At 38.3% G+C, this 21,201-nt stretch overlaps 1 protein-coding gene across 1 annotated transcript in view; it reads left to right on the top strand.

Moving 5' to 3' along the window:
• LOC143022171 (sodium/glucose cotransporter 4-like) overlaps positions 1 to 20,400 on the top strand; it is a 95,990-nt gene extending 75,590 nt beyond the window's left edge. Inside the window, exons 9-15 of the mRNA XM_076180272.1 lie at positions 4,402 to 4,687; positions 7,281 to 7,449; positions 8,640 to 8,759; positions 12,556 to 12,651; positions 12,926 to 13,037; positions 13,281 to 13,366; positions 16,058 to 20,400. Coding sequence (XP_076036387.1) covers positions 4,402 to 4,687; positions 7,281 to 7,449; positions 8,640 to 8,759; positions 12,556 to 12,651; positions 12,926 to 13,037; positions 13,281 to 13,366; positions 16,058 to 16,273 — 1,085 coding nt within the window. The 3' untranslated portion in view covers positions 16,274 to 20,400. The remainder of the gene's footprint in view (positions 1 to 4,401; positions 4,688 to 7,280; positions 7,450 to 8,639; positions 8,760 to 12,555; positions 12,652 to 12,925; positions 13,038 to 13,280; positions 13,367 to 16,057) is intronic.
• The last annotated feature ends 801 nt before the right edge of the window (positions 20,401 to 21,201 follow it).

Below are 21,201 nucleotides of genomic sequence, written 5' to 3'. Positions count from 1 at the left end.
GAGCCTGTAATATTCACTTCTGGGAATTGGAGATAAATGCAGGATTTGAACCCATGACTAGTATGAGGCCCATAAACTTCCAATTATGTCACCAGTGCACTAAGCACAGCATAAGGGACAAATCATAGGGAAGGAATCATGCATGTGGTGTGAAATGCATCAGGATTAGTCATTGCAAGAGCAAGAAGAGGATCAAAAAGTTACATCCCAAAAGACATCCTGCAGGGTGACTTGCATGAGGAGATATATGCAAGATTGCTAACATGCTTGTGTCATTCTCTCTGAGGAAGACTAAGTCAGAACAGAAAATAAAATACCTCTGCACCATCCTGGACTTTCTACACAACTTTCTTGAACCATATATAATATATGATATATATATGTGTGTATATATATATATATATATATATATATGTGTGTATATATATATATATATATATATATATATATATATATATATATATATATATATATATATATATATATATATATATACACACACACACACATTGTACAGTCAAGTTTGGTGAAATGATAACATTCCTCCTTTGTGGTAAGCAGTTGCACATGCAAGAGTTTGAGTTCCAGTGGTGGGGCTTCTTAATTCATATATATATATATATATATATATATATATTGTAAAAAGTATATTTTTTTCCCCAGTTTGGAGTTCCTCTCCAGAACAAAACTCCTCTCCTGTTCCTCACCTAACTAAAATCCCTCCCTCTTACATTTGAGATTCCCTTGGGAACCAAATGCCAATTATTTGAGAATCACTGGTATAAAACTAAAATAGAAGGAAAGACTAGGTTTTGTTTTCTTTAGTGTTTCTGAGACCATACTATTTAACAGACAGAACTTTACATTTTTCATACTCATGGAATAACTTACAAGATATGCATATATATATATATATATATATATATATATATATATATATATATATACACATACATACACCAATATATATATATATATATATATATATATATATATATATATATATGCGGAAAAACCACCAAGGAAAAAGATAAACTGATGACCATGTGATGGTCATCAGTTTATCTTTTTCCTTGGTGGTTTTTCCGCATAATTAATTAGAATCACGAGTTTATGTGATTTCTCATGCATACTTACGTACATATATATATATATATATATATATATTATATATATTATATATAAAGGCCCTTTAACCCTCATAAGGAGGGATGGCCTACTCAAGACATACACCAACCTTTTACTCATCCTTCACCCATCCAATACGCATCTGTTTTCCTTCCATCTTGGCTCCTTATTGATGAAGGATCATTCCTGTCCCCCACCCACTGCTATGATCAGAAACAGCGCAACAAGACACACCACCAGGGCCCAACACCTGAATCTGGTTTACCCCCCACCACTTCATTATGTAGTGACCATCTCCCCTCATCCACTTGAGAAAATACAGAGCAGACAAAAAAGAAATCCCTTTGGGCCACATGAGTTTATCATCCATTCACCACTTGCCACTCACACCTATCTTCCTATTTTTTGCTTCCACCTTCTTTACTTGACAGACATTCCCCATTCCTTTTGAGTTTGTTTCATTCATTCCTGCTTTCCTCATTCTGTTAGTCTGTCTTCCCTTGTTCTTTCCATACATGCAAACCATCCCAGCATTCTTTGATCAACCTTATCTGTGAACTTTTCTCCTCTGCTGTCTGCCTCATCTCCTAATTTCTTACTCTGCCCATCCTTGTAATCCCCACCATAATTCTTAAACACTTCATCTCAAACACATTCAGGCTCTTCTTTTCTGTCTCCCTTAAATTACAAGTCTCTGCCCCATGCAGTGTCATGGACTGAGTCAGCCCTTTGTACAGCCTTCCCTGTGCATTCATCTATAGAAACCTGTCTTTCATGACACTTTTCATTCCCCCAAGACATTTACTTGGCTACTTAGCTAAATAATTTACCTCCATTCTCATTTTTCCATTTCATGTTACATGTGACCCAAAATACTTGATGCTCTTCACTTCCAGTTTCTCGTTTAAACTCACTTTCAGTTCACTGCCACCCTCTCCCCTTATACATCTCATCACCTTACTTTTATCCATATTTACTTTCAGCATGCTCCTTCACATACCCTCCCACAGTTTTCCATATAGATGCATAAATACTTGGAATAGCTTAGGAAGTGATGTAGTCTAAGCTCATACAATACATAAATTCAAATTTGAATATGATAATTGGAAATCAAGGATATAGATTAAGTTGGAATTGTACATGAATTTGAGGCAATGTATGATAAAAAAAAAAATTGGAGAATAGGAGACGGGACCCAAAAAGCGTTGCTCTTTCCTGTATATTACAATTAGGTAAATACACTCTGACACTAAATACCTGTCACCTCTGACCCAGCCACAAGTGCAGTGTTATATGCAAACAGCTGGCTCACCACCCACTTCCACTTTCACCAGCTCTAAAGCCCCACCCATCACCCTTGTGTTTACCTCCCCTAGCACCACTGGTATATGTTGAATAACCATAATGAGAATACATAACCATGGTTCAGCCCCCACATTCACCACTTACCATTCATCCATTCCATACCCTACCCTAACACAAACACTACTACTCATTTAACAAATTTTGACCGCTCTCAAGAACCTTCCGTCTATCCCATACTTCTGTAATACATACCACAATGCCCTCCTATCAACCTTGTCATATGCCTTCTCCAAATACATGAAGATCCAAAAGACATCATTGCCTATTACCCAAAACTTCTCACATATATGCTTTATTATGACAATTTCTCTCTGTGGAGTGTATTTAGGGATGAAATGGGTGGGAGTGTTTTTATGCCTTTCCCTTTTTGGCTACCTCCCTTGAAAGGGGGAAAAAGCCTTGGTATATGTATGTATATGTATGTATGACAATTTCATCTATTTACCCTCTTCCTTTCTTAAATCAACATTGTTCTTCTCCAATTACTCCCTCAGTTCCACTCCTAATCCTCTCAATCAATACCCTCCCATATGCCTTTTCTACTAGACTTAACAGACTGATCCCTTCAAAGTTTCTAATCTATATTTGTTCTCTTCCTTTTGTATAGTGGAACTTTGCTTGCGCTCTTCCCAGTCTTCTGGAAAATTTCACTCCTTTAGGCACACATTAGACAACCTTGCTAGTCAGTCCAGTGTAACTTTTCCTCCCTTTTTCAGACATCTTATTTGACATCCATCTAAATCAGGGCCCTTATCAACTCTCATCATTTTCAATGCTCTTATGTCATCTTTTCCAATAGCTCTATCATTTTCTTCTTCTGTCACAGTCATATTTGTAACATCTCCCACTGCCACACTCGAACCTTCCCTATCCTCCTTCACCATCAACAGATCCCAGAAATAGTCCATCCTTCTTTCCCTCACTTTCTCTAACATTAACCTGTGTCTCTCTTCACCCTTTACCTTTTTGTCTCTACCCTCCTCACTCTTTTCTTTTCCTTCCAAGACATCTGATTGATTTCAAAATTCTCCATCAGGCATCTATCCTACTTTACATATGCTCTCCTGCTTTTCTACCTCAATGCCTCATTGACATAGCCCAAGCTAAAACCATGTAGGCCTAACCCAGAAAAATAAACAAAAATTTTGTCATCATTGTTTCTGTGTCCATGCTATCTTATAGAAATTTACATTTACCATACAAATGCATCATCTCCTGGAATAGCTTAGATTATAGCCTAAAATAAAAGAGAGAGAGAAAAATCCCATGAATGTAGGCCCCTTTAATGAGTTTCTGATTTTGGAGGAGAAAAGAATGAGTCGGGCTATCCCCAAAAAATGTCAATATATATTTTTTTTTAATACAGAGTATTTGTCTCATGGTTTTGGTTTGAGCATCAAGATTCCTGTCTTTCTTGATCCAGTAAAGGAACTAATTTTTAATTGGGTCTCATACACTATAAGACAATAAGACCATTTTATCTAGTTTCCCTTGTTTGTTATGTATATCTATATCTAATATCCTATAATGAGCATTGCTGGGAAATCTTCCAGTATTATTATACATTACTGTATATCAGTCTAAGGAAGTTACTCTCCCATTCTTTATAAAACTGGCTTTTCAAAACCGTGATAGATACAAAACCAGTTTTTCCTTCTTTCCCATCAATATAAAAGTTGCATTTTCAAAGTTGGACAGATTATGTGCCATGAATTTAAACTTTTTTTTATATACCCATTTTCACTAGTTTCTCACTAGTTGAAATAAGATTATACATTTTATAGCATTAATGAGTATTGAAAACTTCTTCTGAAGAAACCTACATTTTAAAAATACTATACTAATGGTAAGCTTACTTGATTTCATTACCCCACAAATGGTAAATAATATTTTTTCCCGTGGCTTCAGGCATGATTTCACGTGTGCTCTTCCCAGATGAAGTGGGCTGCATTGACCCTGACGAATGCTACAGATTTTGTGGCTCTCGGACATCTTGTTACAATTTAGCATATCCAAAGCTAGTACTCGAGTATATGCCAAGCGGAATGCGAGGTGTCATGCTTTCTGTTATGCTTGCTGCCCTAATGAGTGACTTAACTTCCATCTTCAATTCGGCATCAACACTCTTCACTATGGATATCTGGTCTTGGTATCGACCGAAGGCTCGTGCAAGGGAACAGTTGTTCGTAGGAAGGTAAGTGTATACAGGCTTCTGATTTTGTATTTTGTCTTTTCTGATGAGTAACATGTCATAAAAGATTATAAGCATGTGATACTGTACTTATGAATAGATTTTACATACATACATATACCAAAGGCTTTTTCCTCTGTACAAAGGTGGTAGTCAAACAGAATATATTTTACCTATATATATATATATATATATATACCAAGGGCTTTTCCCCCTTACAAAGGAGATAGCAAAATCAAAAGGCAAGCACCCATACCACTCCCATCCACTGCCTTTTCCTCCCTCTCATCTTAGCTCCTCATGGATGACAAGTCATCCCTGCATTCCACCCACTGCTCTGGGTCAGAAGCAATGTAATAAAACACAGCACATCCACAGCAAGGTCATTTCACTTAATGAGTGACCCCCCCTCTGTCCCCTCATGCAGAAAAAGAGAAGATGGGCAGAAAGCCCTTTGGGCTACATCAGAATATCATACATAACCAATTCCTACCCCCCCCACCCTTCCTTTCTTTGCATCACAGTGTCATCAATACACAGCCATTCTCCACTCACCCCTATCTCCTGTCTTTTCCCTTGCTCAACACCCCTTTTACCCCCATCCATCCATCTCATCCTCAGTCATCCTCTGAAGTTCACTCCCTCCACCTCTGCCTTCCACACCTCTTTTACTAATCTTTCTTCACTCATTCTTTCCATGTGTCCAAATCATCCCAATACTCTTTCATCAGCCCTGTATGCCATCTCCTTTTCCACCTTAACTCTTATCCTCACCTTATTTTTTACTCTATCCAACTTTGTAACCACTACCATACTTCTCAGACATTTCATTTCAAATACATTTTAAACTTTTCCCCTCTGCCTCTCTTTAATTACATGTTTCTGTTCTATACAGTGCCATTGGCACAATCACCTCTTCATATAGTCTCCTCTTTGCATCCATTCCCAAATGTCTATTTCTCTTGACACTTTTTAATCCCCCAAGACATTTACTTGCTTCTCTCAGTTTACAATTTACTTTCATCACCACTCCTCCCTTTCCTGCCACATGTAACCCGAAAGACCTAAAGCTATCCACTTCCTCCAGCCTTTCTCCTTTAAGACTTACTTCCAACTTGGTCCCATCCTCTCCCCTTGTATATCTCATCACATTATTTTTACCCACATTTACCATCAACTTTCTCTTATCACATACCCTCCCAAACTCTGTCTAACTCCCTTAATCCCTCCTCTGACCCTTGCCATAAATACAGTGTCATCACCAAACAACAACTGGCTCACCTCCCACTTTCTCTGTTTTCTTTAACCTCTTTAGTACGAGTCAATTTTTCACACAGCATTGGATGCCTATAGGCAATTCACTCAAAGAATCTCAGTTGATCCTGTGTTTTCAGTTGGCAGCCCTGCTCATTTTCATTTTCTGAGACAGGAGAGTTACCAACTCTTGCCTCTCTCTTAGAAATCATTAAAGAACCACTACCAAGTTTTAAAGGAGGAAGAACAAGCCTCTGGAAATTATTGAAGAGTATGGGATTCAAATATAAGAAGCACTGCAGCAACAGAGCAATATTGATGGAAAGTTCAGACATCGTAGCTGCCAGAACCAAGTTCCAAGGGAGCTAAAGAAGAACAGACACAGTGAAAATCAAAGACCGGAAATTTACCTAGACAAAAATTGGGTAAATCAAAACATCACTATTGAACAATGTTGGATAAGGAAGGAAGAATTAGCCCCAACACAAAATCTGGAAAAGGTGACAGATTCATCATCGTCCATGCAGGAAGTTCTGATGGCTTTGTTCCAGGTGCACTCCTATTATTCAAATCCAGGGCTGGTAACAAAGGAGATTACCACGACTCCATGAATAATCAAACATTCAAAAAATGGTTCTTAGAACAACTCTTGCCTAACATCCCTACATGATCTTTGATTATTATGGATAATGCTCCCTATCATAACAAACAACTGAACAAGGTACCTACAGGAGTTTCAAGAAAAGGGGAGGTCATCAAATGGTTAAATGACAACAATATTCCACATGACCCCTCAGATGGCAGAGTTGAACTTTATGAGCTTATTAAGTTGAACAAAAAAGCCAACCTCCACTACAAAATTAATGAACTTCCTGCTGCAACAGAACATCAGGTGCTCCGACTCCCTCCATATTATTGCTTTATAGCAGCTAGCAATAATTCCTCTTTGAGAAGTAACATTCAGTTGCTCACCATATTGTATTAATGTAAGCCTGTATATGAGGAGGGGAGCAATCACCAGTTGTCAGCTTTTCTTATGTGAAAGTGGAGATAATACAGTTGAAGTTGATAGAGATCATAGACCTGGCCCAGATATAGGTAAGGGTGTTGTTGATCAGTTTGAAGATGGGTTGGAGGGAGATGATTCTCAAACATCTGCATTGTAGGTACCCATTGCTGGTCCCTCATGCTGATAGTGAAACCAATAACAAAATATAAGATTTTGTGTTCAACTATACTTTAAGTATGGAAAACTGGATTGCCTTAATTAAGAGGAAATTCTTTTTTGTTTCACAATTTAACTGCTACAGCATCCACACAAGTGTTGTATCTTCTTTATCAGGCTGTCAATTATTATACTGGTGGTGATATCTATCCTGTGGGTGCCCATCATTGAGCGAACCCAGGGAGGGCAACTCTATATCTACATCCAAGCCATTGCAGCCTACCTTGCCCCACCCATCGCTGCCATCTACTGCATGTCTATCCTGTGGGGCCGCATAAATGAGCCTGTGAGTTTTTGCTTGTTTCATTGTAAGGTATTAGTATTTCATTGGTGAAAATTAGTGTTTATGTTCTTGGGGTATCATGCCAAAGAGGTGTAGTCATTTAGCAAAGGAAAAACTTAAGAAGGGCAGTAAAAAGGAGGGATAGTAGAAATTACAATTATTAATTATTTGTTTATTATTATTATTTATTTACTTATTTATTTTTATTTATTTATTTATTTTTTTGTGGAAATAAGTTTCCAGTCATGAAAAATGTTTTATGATTGTGATGTGTTGGAATGTCACAAGTCCCTAGAATATTACATACCAAGGGCATTTTCCCCCTTACAATGGAGGTAGCCAAAGTCAAAAGCATAAATCCACTGTCACCCATTTCATCCCCACATACTCCACTCCCATTCATCACCCCTCCCTCCCTCTTTTCCTGGCTCTTCCTGGATGACAGGTCATCCCAGCATCTGTCCCACTGCCCTGGGTCAGAAGCAATGTAGTAAGACACACCACATCCACAGCAAGGCCACAACATTTAATTGGGGATACCCCCTCTCTATCCCCTCATGCAGAAAAAGAGAAGGTGGGGAGAAAATCCTACAGGCTGCATCAAAATATCATTCACACATACTCCCTCACTCCCCTATCCCCCACCCATACCCATACATCCATCACAGCATCATCCATACACAACCATTCTCCACTCACCCTTTTCTGTCTTCTCCCTTCCTTCCTCAACAGACATCCCCCTCTTTTCCAGTGCTTCTTTTACCCCATCCATCCATCTCATCATCATATATATTTTGACACAGCCCAAAGGGATTTCTCCGTCTCTTTTTGTGCATGAGGGGACAGAGAAGTGGAGCCATTACCAAGGCAAAAGAGGAGAATAATTTGGGAGTGTTGATAAAAGACAACCTGTCACCTGACAATTATATCAACAGGGTTATGGGGGAGACCTATGGACTACTGCAGAAGATTAATATTGCATTTCACTATATGGATGAAGAGATGAGGAAAAAATCATCAAAATCCTGATATATCCAAGACTGGAATATGTGTCAATAGTATGGTTCTCTCACAGAGTGAAGGATATAAGCAAGATCAAAAGAATGCAAAGGGCATGTGGTGCAATATTACTTATTATTATCAATGGTGATTGATTTATATAACTTTGTATCACATTTGTATGTCTATTTTAGGGTGCATTCTGGGGACTGATGTCAGGATTCCTAATTGGAGTAGTACGTATGGCTCTTGACTTCTATTATGGTGAGCCTGCATGCTATGAAGATGATCATCGACCTGTTATCCTATCGAAGGTAAGATATGGTGTTTATTATAAAATTATTCTCTTGCCCTCTAAGAAGAAACCTGTACTAGATTCTTTAACTGCACCCTTTAAAGGTAGCATTTTCTCTTACAAATATCCACACATGTTTACATAATCCAGAATACAGTGCTACTTCTGGTCAGTCATACTGTAAAAACTTTCAATTTCCTGCTTCTTGTGGCTTTCAAACCTATGATGCATATTTCTAAGGAGAATTAGCTTGTATCTCTTCAGTTAGACTCTTGATTATTTGAAGATTAATTCTGTTTCCAAATTATTAGTTTCCCAAAGGATTGACCATCATTTGAATTTACTGATATATCATTTGCAAATCATGAAAAATATGTTTTAACTAAGCATCTACAGTGTGGTTTCACATAACCAAGAGCATTAATCAAAATCCCTTCTCTGATCCTGCTACAAGCACAGTGTCGTCAGCAAACAACAACTGGCTTATCTCCCATTTTGCTCCATATTCTTTAACCATCTCCAATCCCTGGCCCATTATCCTTGCACTTACCTCTTGCACCACCCCATCCATGTATAAATTGAACAGCCAAGGCAACATAACACACTCCTGGTGAAGGCCCACCTTTACCTCAAGCCACTTATTCTCTCCATTTCAAATTCTAACATAGTCTGTACTACATACATACATACATACATATACCAAGGCTTTTTCCCCCTTCCAAGGGAGGTAGCCAAAAAGGGAAAGGCATAAAAACACTCCCACCCATTTCATCCCTAAATACACTCCACACCCCTCCCACCCTCCCTCTCATCTGAGCACCTCCTGGATGACGGGTCATCCCTGCACCCTGCCCACCGCCCTGGGTCAGAAGCAGTGTCGCAAGACAGTACATCCACAGCAAGGCCGCTTCATTTAATCGGCGACCCCCCCTCTCCGTCCCCCTTTGCATATAAGGCGAGAGGACGGGGAGAAATCCCTTCGGGCTGCGTCAAAATTTACTCACACATACTACCCCACACCCCACCCCCCGCCCATTCCTCCTCATGCAGTCACAACATCATCCATATACAACCATTCTCCACTCACCTCTGTCTTCCATCCTCTCCCTTCCTTCCTCAACAGACATTCCCCTCTTCCCCAAAGCCCCCTTCACCCCATCCATCCACCTCATCCTAGGACGTCCCCTCATGTTCACTCCCTCCACATCTGCCTTCCATACCTCTTTTACTTGTCTTTCTTCACTCATTCTTTCCATGTGTCCAAACCATCCTAATATTCTTTCATCAACCCTATCTCCCAAATCCTTTTTCACCCCTGTTCTCCTCCTCACCTCCTCATTTCTCACTCTATCCAGCCTAGTAATCCCCACCATACTTCTCAGACACCTCATCTCAAACACATTCAAACTCCTTCTCTCTTCTTCTCTTATGTTCCACGTTTCTGCCCCATACAGTGCTGTTGGCACAATCACTCCTTCATACAGTCTCCTCTTCGCATCCATTCCCTTAACAGCTTTCCTCTAGTCCCATATATCTGCAAAACCTTCCACAGTGCCTTTTTCAAAATCATAAAAGTCCAAAAAACATCTTTACCTTTTGCTAAAGTTTTCTCACATATCTGCCTTACCACAAAAATCTGATCCATGCAACCCCTACCTGTCCTAAACCCACACTGTTCCTTTCCTAATCCTCTCAATCAAAACCCTCCCATAAGCCTTCCCAACTACACTCAACAAACTGATTCCTCTGAAACTACTACACTCACACTTGTCCTTTTTTCCCTTGTAAAGCAGAACTATAGAGGCACTCCTCCAGTTCTCAGGCATTATACCCTCATTCTACCCTCTTCTCACCAGCCAGCCAACCATCACTGTACCTCCCTTTTTTAGACACTCAGCATGGCACCCATCCAGTCCAGGTGCCATACCTGCACTCATCATTTTAATAACTGCTTTCACCTCATCTTTCCTTATTTCTCCATTTTCCTCATTCATCACTGTCATTTCCTTTGCACTTCTCACTGCAACAGCCTTTCTCTCCTTATCCTCTTTCACATTTAGCAACTCCCTAAAATACTCTGTCCATCTTCCTCTTAGTGCTGTCTCTTCCATTATCATCTCTCCATCTGCCCCTTTTACCTTTTCTTCTCCACTTGATTCGCCTCCTCTTCCTCTCTTAATTTCCTTCAAAAACATCTTTTTATTACTTTCAAAATTTGTCATACTCTCACCCATTTCACATCTCTCATTTTTGCCTCCTTTATCTGATGCTTTACTTCTCTTTTCTTTGTACCGCTCATATGATTCCCTCATCCTATTTTGTAACTAATCTGTGAATGCTCAATTCTTCTCATCTACAACCATCTTTATCATCCCACCACTTACTACCCTTCCTTCTATTTCCTCCCATCCTCCTTGTTCCACACACCATCTTTGCACACTTTGTGACTCCCTCCTTGAACCATCCCCATTCCTCCTCCACTCCTAGCTCTACTCTATCCTTCACTCCCTCCCACTCCTCCCTCAGCTTCTTCTTGTACTCCTTCTCCTTTTCCTCGTTATATATCCTCTACTCTCAACTTAAATGATCTGATACTCCCCCCACTCTCTCCCCTTAAAATATACACATCAAAAACTCTTCTTACTCTTCTCCTGGTTACCACTCTATAGTCCATTAAAACCTTATCTGCCACCCTCACCCATGTGTACTTATGCTTGACTTTCTTCCTAAACATTTAATCTATCTAAAAAGCCTCCCTTTCCTCTACATTCTTCTCACTACCAGGCCCATGTGCATTTACAAAAACCTACATCCCTCTTCCCAGTTCCACCTTCATCTATATTAACCTTGAAGAAACCTTCTACTCCACCACATGTTTGCCTATATCTTCACTTACTAGTATAGCCACCTCTTCATTCCCTTGTCCTGTCTTCACTCTTGACACCTTCCCAGCTACACTCCAAAACTCAAACTCACCCCTCCCTTTCAACTTGGTTTCACTCAGTGCTAACACATCCATCTTTCTTCTTATAAATATATTGCCCATCTCTTCCCTTTTACTCTTATCTGTACCACATCCACGCACATTAAAAGATCCAATCCTTAGGGTTCTAGTTGGAAAATTCATCCCAGACCCTCTTATGCCTTTGCTTTTATTAGGAATGTCCCCTTTGGGGCTACAGAGAGTAGGATGGCTAGTCCTATCCCCATCCTTTTTTTGTCGCCTTTTCCAACTCAAGTGGGAACACTTGGTGGCAGTATTCTTTCTCCCCTATCACAGGGTTCAGTGAAATGAGGAAATGAATATTCAGAGAAGTGGTACAGGACAGTATTAAAAGTGGAGGGATAGCATAACAGAGGGACAGTTGCAGTATAATAAAGTAGCATAATTTCTCTATGAATAGAGATTTCCTCTATCACATATCATTTGTCTATATTAGAGTTAAAAAATCTACTCATAGAGGAATGATGATACTTTTGTACTACAGCTGTCCTTTACCACTTCCATGCTCTCCTCTTCTGGATCCCCCATGTGATGAGGGGAAAGTAATTCTGCCACTGTGTTTCCTATGTGTGTCATAAAAAGCAACTAAGTGGGACTAGGAATTTTATACTCCATATGTTCTTCCTATAAAAAGTCAATGATAGTAATAAGTATTACATAGGCATAAACAATGGTACTTACCAATGTCAGACAGAATGATCTCCATGCTACCCATCTTCAAAAGGTGAAAAGAAAGATATTTACTGGGTGCATATAATCATTGTCCTGCCTCTTGATGATATGGTGTGATATAATTGTGTTTCTGTTGCAGGTGCACTACATGTATTTCGCATTGCTTCTATTTTGGCTAACTGTCCTCATCAGTGTCATCATCAGCTTCATTACAAATCCTCCGGATAAGTGGAGAGTATGTACATTTACATTTTGTTAATAGATTAATTTCTTTTTTATCTGTTAAATGGGTGTTGATGCATGTGAAGTGTGTGGTTAGACTTGGCTATCCCTTTACAGTGAGAAAAGAACCTTTGATATGTATGTATGAATGTTTTATTGCAAAGTGATGAAAATGTCTATGTTAGAGATACAACATGATTTTGAATCCTCAATCAGTTCACTGTATATTTCTCTATAATAATTTGTGTACCAAAACAATATGTAAATGCATTTCCTTCAATTTACAGCTGATCCGTACAACCTTCCAAACCCGCTTCTCCAGACTAGAACGTGAAGATGACTTAGAACTGAAGGACAGGATGCAAATTGATCTTAATCCATATGTTGTGGAAAATGCAGGTAGGACAGCTACTTTTTATCAATATTCATAAATCTTTCTCCTCTCCCATAAAATAATTTATCTCAAGTCTTTTTGAGTTGGTACCTATTTCCACTACATCTCCAGTCCCCTGCATTTACCTTCTGCACCATCCCATCCGAAATATTAATCTATTGAAACTGAGTTTTGCTATTCTATTAAAATGAAGTTTTACATTATATTTTGTACATGTAATGATATACCTCACTTCTTATACCCATCAGACATTGTGTATGAGGAGCCAGGAAAACCATGGTATTCTCGTGTCTGGAAGTTCATCCTTGGCTACGACGACACAGAGAAAGCTAAGGTAAAATTAATTATAAGTACAAAAAATAGAATATTACAATTTAACCTCTTGAATATGGTGACACCTATGTATGTGTAATTAGCCACGGGTGGGGTATACGAGGATGCCGGCATCGACTTCCTGATTATATTTATTTTGTAGATGTTGCTGACCTCCATATTCTGTGAACAGGCTTGATCACATTTTCTGTAATGTTATATTTATTCATGGTGAAAGAGAATGAGTGTAACAGCAGTAACTATATTTTGTAATGCGCATACTGTGATGTATTATCGCACATCAGGGAACCTGATGTGCACGCGAATATTTGACTCATATTGAAGAGGTTTAAGCTGTGGTTCCTGACCAAGGGGTTCATGGTCTCCCGGGTGTAGGGGAGACTGTTTAATTTAATCTCTAGGAATTCATAGCAAACATAGAACATCATGAACAGTATGATATGCATGAGAGATTTTGTTCCAGCTTGTTTGTGATAAGAGTGAAGGTGTTTTTATGAAACTGTATTATGTAACAGATTGTAGATTGTCATAGATGTTTGGGTAGTATGATGCTGGTGTAGATTTTTTGTTTCATTGTCTGATGTAATGTGGTGAATGATGTAATGTGGCGCAATGAGTCCTAGAATCTTATTTGCTTTCTCAGAGGCTGAAATACACTGCTTGGATTATTTGAGGTCGTTACTGATAATTATGCCGAGATCTTTTTTGCTATCCACTTTTGTTAACAAATTTTCAAATAACTTGTAATCGTACTTACTGTTATTTTTACCTATATGCATTACTTTGCATTTACTAGTGTTAAATTTGATTAGCCACTTTTCAGACCATTGCTGTAATTTATCTAAATCTTCTTGAATATCTAATTGGTTTAAGTGATCATTTGCCACTCCGCACAGTTTTGTATCATCAGCAAATTTGGAAACAGTAGATTTTAGTCCATGGTCTATATCATTTATATATACTATGAATAGAAGTGGCCCAAGAATGGAACCCTGAGGAACTCCACTTGTAACATTTTTCCATCTAGAAGTTTTCCACTTAAAACAACTCTCTATTTTCGACCATTCAACCAATTACTAGTCCAACCTAATAGGCTACCACTTATTCCGTGTAAAGCTAATTTAGTAAGTAGTCAAGGACCTGACAACAAAAATAAACAAGACAAACTTATTGAAAACTGTCATTAGCACTGACTTTGGATAACACAAAGAAACCCTAATAACCTTCTATAAAATGTTCATAAGAACCACCCTAGAATATGCCGTAACCACTTCAGTACAAGTCAAATTCTCACATGCAGCATCAGCTCCCATATATATGATGCCTCACACTACTTGCATTATAAAATATAAAGTCTTTGCTGCATTACTCATTTTCTTTTAGTGTGAGTGGGAATGAATTTATGCCTTTTCCTTTTTGGCTACCTCCCTTGTAAGGGGGAAAAAGCCTTGGTATATGTATGTATGTATGTAATAATAAACACAGAAAATATTATCAAACCTGTTCACAGAATCCAAGGAGATAACTCGTGTACAACTACAAAGAAGAATATATATAATCAAGACACCAACGCCAGCATCCTTGTGTATCCACTCACGCCTCATGACGCCTACATAAGTGTCATTATACCAAAGTGGTTAACAGCATGATTCCCAACACAGCAAGTTGAACATTACCAATTTAAAACACTGCAGAATGGAACACTGAAAGTAAAAACAGGATACAACAAAACTGTCCCTATAAGATACCTACATACAGAAACCAAAATCCTCCCAATAGAGCATCACATGAAAATGACAGGAACACAGTTCTACGTCAGAATCCTTAACAACATACACCCTTCACACTACATCTCAAAAGCATCACCAAGAGAATATAACAAGTAGTGTACTACTCAAATATCTACCACAGCCTACCACTGAAACCACACAGAAATACATTCATAGCCACATAACTAAACAGGTCATTCAAGAAAGACCACCAAACTCAATACTCCAACTACAACCCCTAGATATAAGTCCCACATAAAAAAATCCTCCTACACCAAACAAGAACCATGTCATCATATCTGTACTCAAGACACCATTCATCATTGAGACAGTACCAACACAAAATAGGCCTGGCCACAGATTCAAACTATCCTAGATGCAACCACCACACAGAAGATACAGAACACAATGCCTTACACTAACAATCCCCATAGAAAAACACAATCTCTCTTCTGTAAGTGACTTATGGTCCTGCCTGGAGGCTGTTGCCTGTTTCCTGGGGCTGCATGTCTTCTGCAAAAGAGACCAAAGACAAAAGATTGATTGGGAAACATGCTGTCAAAAGCTTAGTCAAGTATGATTCTTAAGAACTGTTTGTAGACTATGATCGGGTTCCTTCTGCTGTCCAAAGCCCATATTTACAATTTATTTTAGCATGTGTAGATAGATAATGTAGCTGTTCTTTAGTATAAACTTGGACATATGCAGTCTCAAGTCTTTGGTTTCAAGTCATTACATAATGGAAACCATTATATGGCCAACCAAGCTACTTAGCATGTATATTCATGTGAATACAGTACTTATTGTGTGGGACTATCCCGATAACCTTGACACATAATGTTATCATAATTATGTTTTTATTTTTAACTTATATTCTTAACCTTATGTACTTCATTCTGATATATATTCTTGTCTTGTTACAGCAACAAGCTGAGGCCATGAATGAACACATAGTTCAGTTGACCAACCTAGAACAGGGACAGTTCTCCAAGAGAATTCTCAACTCCTTGCTGGTTTTGATTGTTCTCATCGCAATTATTCTTTATGTTATTTTCACCATTAACCCCTTCACATTGGAGGAAATAAGAGACATGCAAAGAACCAGATTAGAGGAGCTGGGTTACCCTGGGCTTTTATAGTCTCAGCATCTAGTACTAGTAATTCTTAAGGTATTATTGCTTGACTGATGAAACTGTTGTAAGGCTGTTATTGACTGATAGGTGAATGACTATGATAGAAACGGGTTATCCACGAAATGTTACCTGTGTCGACTTTCAGCATTTATTTATTGTTGTTATTATCACTATGATCATCATTATTTTTCAAGTTAGTAGTGTTTCTGCTGCATAAAATTGCAACTGTAATTAGGAGGAAACTCTTGCAAACCTCCCCACCAATCTAGGAAGGATTTGAAGAACTAAGGGTTTCCCCCTTCAGACCCTCAGAATTCCTCCCAGTCTACTATCTTTAAGAAATTTCTTCAGGCCGGAGTAATTTGTCTTCCCAAAATTGAGTCTGCCTTCCCTCTTGTGATTCATTCCTTGGCTCTGTTTCCTCATCCATTAGCAGAAATTCAATTGTTATAATTTGTCATCAGTGGTGGGCCTTGTGACAAGTTCAGATCATGGGTCCCACTATCTGGGGAAAATGTACGGATTCTATGAGTACTATGAGTCTGGATTCAGTTAGGTTGATTAGGTAAATATCCATGACTCAGTTCTATGAATGGTAGTTGTGGTATGCATGTGCACTGACTGACTGTAAAACTATAAGAAATGCAAAATAAACATTCAGATATGCATTTCATTCTCAGATAGATTAGCATTACAAATATTTGCCATTGGATTTTAGTTCCAATTCCTTAGGCGTGTTAGATTACTGATTTATTGGTATATGGTACCCAAGTATTTGCTCCCACATGAGGTTTACTAAAATGTTTTTCCCAGAAAAAGTTGACATGGAACTCATTTCAAATTCAATTAAGATGTTGCAATAATAACAAGTTCAGTCATTGTAGAAACTATTATGGTAGGCATTTGCCACTGTTTACAATGTAGATATGGCAAAGATGTGTGCTTGTGTCTTAACTTCAAAGTATTTCTCTTCATTGTAATAGTTATGGTATTCAAGTGCCAAGAACCTAAAGCCCAAAGCCCAAAATGTATTCAGAATTATTAGGAAATGGGTGGAAACATTGTTAACTAATACATTAGAACACATACTGAAGATAGTTAAATTTATTATATACCAAGGGCTTTTTCTCCCTTACAAGGGAGGTAGCCATAGTCAAAAGATATATACCCACCCCCACCCATTCCACTCCCATCCACCACCCTTTCTTCCATCTCTTTTTAGCTCCTCATGGATGATGGGTCATCCCCATATCCCACCCACTGCTTTGGGTCAGAAGCAATGCAGCAAGAACTATATAACTAAAATATATGTGTTTATAGATATATATGTAAGTATATATTAATGTATACGAGGAAACAACCAAGGATAAGATGGATGGATGAGGTAAAAGGGGCATTGACCAAGAAAGGGATGCCTATCAAGGAAGGAAGGGAGACGGCAGAAGATAGGGGTGAGTGGAGAATGGCTATGTATGGATGATATTATGATGCATGAGCGGGAGTGGATAGGGGATGGGGGGGAGTTAGGAGGTGGTTATGTGAGAAATATTTTGACGTAGCCCAAAGGGATTTCCCTGTCTTCTCTATTTTCTGCATGAAGTGATGGAGAGGGGGTCACCGATTAAATGAAGCAGCCTAGCTGTGGATGTGCTGTGTCTTGCTATATTGCTTCTTACCCAGGGCAATGGGTGAGATGCAGGGATGACCCATCATCCAGGAGGAGCCAAGAAAAGAGAGAGGAAGGGAGGATGATGAATGGAGGTGAAATGGGTGGGAATGGAATTATGCCTTTTGACTTTGGATACCTCCCTTGTAAGAGGGAAAAAGCCATTGGTATATGTAAGTATACAGTGGGACCAGTGATGGATACCTACATATGGTGCTCTTGCATCATATGAGGGGCTGATACTGAGTCAGCAGACAAGGCCCAAAATCTACCTATCAACTTCAACTGTATTTCTTACACTTTTTCACACATGAAGAGTTGACAATAGGCAACTGCTCCCTTTCCTCCACCACTTTCAGCTGATGACATGGAAATGGTCCTACACTAATACAATGCAGATAGCAGTATGAAGTTTTTCTCCAGAGTTATGTGGGAGGACCCAAGGCTCCTGCCAGCCGCTGTGGGGGCAGGTTGGGTTTTCCATTTTTTTAAAGTAACTCAGAGTAACAATTAATTCATTATATATATATATACATACATATATACATACACGTGTGCGTGTGTGTGTGTATGAAGTAATCAAACCCAGCCATCAAGAGCCTTAATCACAGGTCCCTATTTGGATGAGTCACACTCACTACCATTTTACTACACTAAAGTATCGAAACCTGATACAAAAATTTGGATGATGAGTAATCCCTGCATCTAATCAAGAAGTTATGATGATAATTCATGCCTTGAGTTTCAATGATTAGAAATCTGCAACCTCACAGTGTAGGGCTGGAAACAGTCCTCAGGCCACTCCATAGACTCTGGGGAGAAATTTCGGACTGTTGTCTGTGCTGTTTTAGTATGAGACGAGCTATATATCACCAGCTTCTAGTAGCAGGAAAGAGGAATATCATATTTTACAGCATGTAAGATGCACTTTTTTCATAAAAATTGGCTAAAAAATCTTCCTGTGTCTTATAAGTGAAGTTGAAGTGTCCCATAGGTTAATTTTTGTCTGTAACGCTTGCTACTGTAAGCTATGATCTTACCCCAGATGATCACTTCTACCTAGCATGACTGAATGATAATGATAGTATTCAAATAATATTATTATTAAAGTACTTTTCATTGATATATACAAAGTTTTGTATATACTAGTGAAAAAATTATAATTACCATAACTGCAAAAAAAAATATTGTAGCAAAATTTGTTATCACCTGATTGATCATATCTAAGTATGTTGCAGTACATTCCTATCAATGGCCAGCATGAAACTACAAGTACAGAAGAAAGATACTGAATAAACATATAGGTAAAATGCAGAACTACAAATGATTACATTTGTTTCACGGAGAAATATACCCGTCGTACAAAGTGGCCAAAGAAGAATGACCATTTACATATTGTAAATAACAATAATAATAGTACTCAAACGACATTATTATTATCATAACTATTTTCACTTATACAAGATTTTAGTATTCATTCAGTGAAAAGAACAGTATTATTACCATTACCACAAGGAAAAAAATTATCATAACAAAATACGGGCAACACTTGTCAATATCAGCCGAGTTTATTTCTGTGACCATGTAGGGTATTTTTACCACAGATGAAATGCTTTTGTAATGTTTTGTAATGTACTGTTAACTTGCTTTAGCTATTACATGCTTAAATACACCAAAAACTTTTTTCTATATATGCTCTGCTAAAATGGGCTGCACTTTTTATACCTGCGCATCTTATATGGCATAGATTGTGGTAATTGTCAGTTGTCAGCTCTTGTGTGAAAAAGTGGAAGAAATACAGTTAAAATTGTTAGAAAAAACCTTGGACCCAATGCAGAGAGAGTGTCAGAGGCTGCATCTACTGGTGAATGTGAGGGTTTATGACAGGGTTTTAAGATGGACAGCAGGACCACCACTAGCAGACACCAATCATTGGCCCCTCAAACAAGGAGTATTTCTATAGAAACAAGTCCTTGAGTCATATAGTATGTATCAGCATCTGTTCACATAATTTTTCACCGTCTGCATGATTGATGAATGCCACATTTTTTTATGTATTAATGTTTATTGAATTATTGTTTAAATAGTACTTTCTTCCTTGTTCAAACATATAAATAGAAGATCACACATGCATTTAAATAACACAGGTAACTTTAAGATATTGAGTGATAACAACTGTCAAGGGGTAAACTTATAAAGTGGCATGTGGACCAACTTCATCTACGTACATAGTGTGCTCACTTTCTTCTTCACATGTGGCCTTGAAGGGCCTTTTCACCTGTGGTGGTATTCCAAGATTAACAGGTACTTACTTGTAAGTATTGAAAAGGTTCTCATTTGCAACATTTGCTGTTGAAAAAGGGTATAGATTATCACCATGAAATTTAGAGACTGTAACAGTCACAATCTCTTATGTTTGTTATGTGATATATGATGTAGCATTTTTATAAAATATATGTATAAATTATTTTTTCTTTCCCTTTCAACTTTGTATATTTGTCTCTGTCAATTTTTGTAAAGTTTAACAAAATTTTGACTAATGTGAATACTGAGCAGATTATGATAGCCTTATTTGCACTCGCCTTTCCTTCAGGTATTAGCAGAACTTTAAGGTCAAAGGTGCAGATGGAAAGATGATAATGAAAGAGAAGACAGTAAGAGGAAAATGGGCAGAATATTCTAGAGAGTTGCCAAATGTGAAGGAGGATACATAAGGAAAGGTAGTTGCAGTGGGAAGTGCTAAGAAAATGACTGTGAGAGTGAGGAAAATGGAGAAGAAATAAGGAAAGATAAAGTGAAGGCAATTGTTAAGATGATGAGAGCAGGTAAAACACCTGGGTTGTTAAGCATAATTGGGAGGGTCTTGATTGAGAGGAACAGAGGGAGTAATTGGTGAGGAACAGTGTGGGTTTAGGACAGGTAGGGGTTGTGTAGATCAGATTTTTGTGGTAAGACAGATATGTGAGAAAGCTATAGGAAAAGGTAAGGAGGTTTTTTGGGCTTTTATGGATTTGGAAAAGGTTTATGACAGGGTAGACAGAAAGGCACTGTGGGAGGTATTGCAGATATATGGGATAGGAGGAAAGCTTTTAAGAGAGTGAGTGGTTTGAGGTAAAGGTGGAACTTCATCAGGGATATGTTAAGTCACCCTGGCTGTTCAATATATACATGGATGGGGTGTGAAAGGTAAATGCAAGAGTAGTGGGTCAGGGCTTGGAGATGGTTAAAGAAAATGGAGAAAAGTGGAAGATAAGCCAGTTGTTGTTTG

This window comes from Oratosquilla oratoria, chromosome 44 (genome assembly GCF_046742065.1).
Source record: "Oratosquilla oratoria isolate Oo_2021 chromosome 44, ASM4674206v1, whole genome shotgun sequence".
In the NCBI taxonomy this organism is placed as follows: Eukaryota; Metazoa; Arthropoda; class Malacostraca; order Stomatopoda; family Squillidae; genus Oratosquilla; species Oratosquilla oratoria.
The sequence above is the reverse complement of the archived record's forward strand: the minus strand, read 5'-3'. Positions and strand labels throughout refer to the sequence as shown.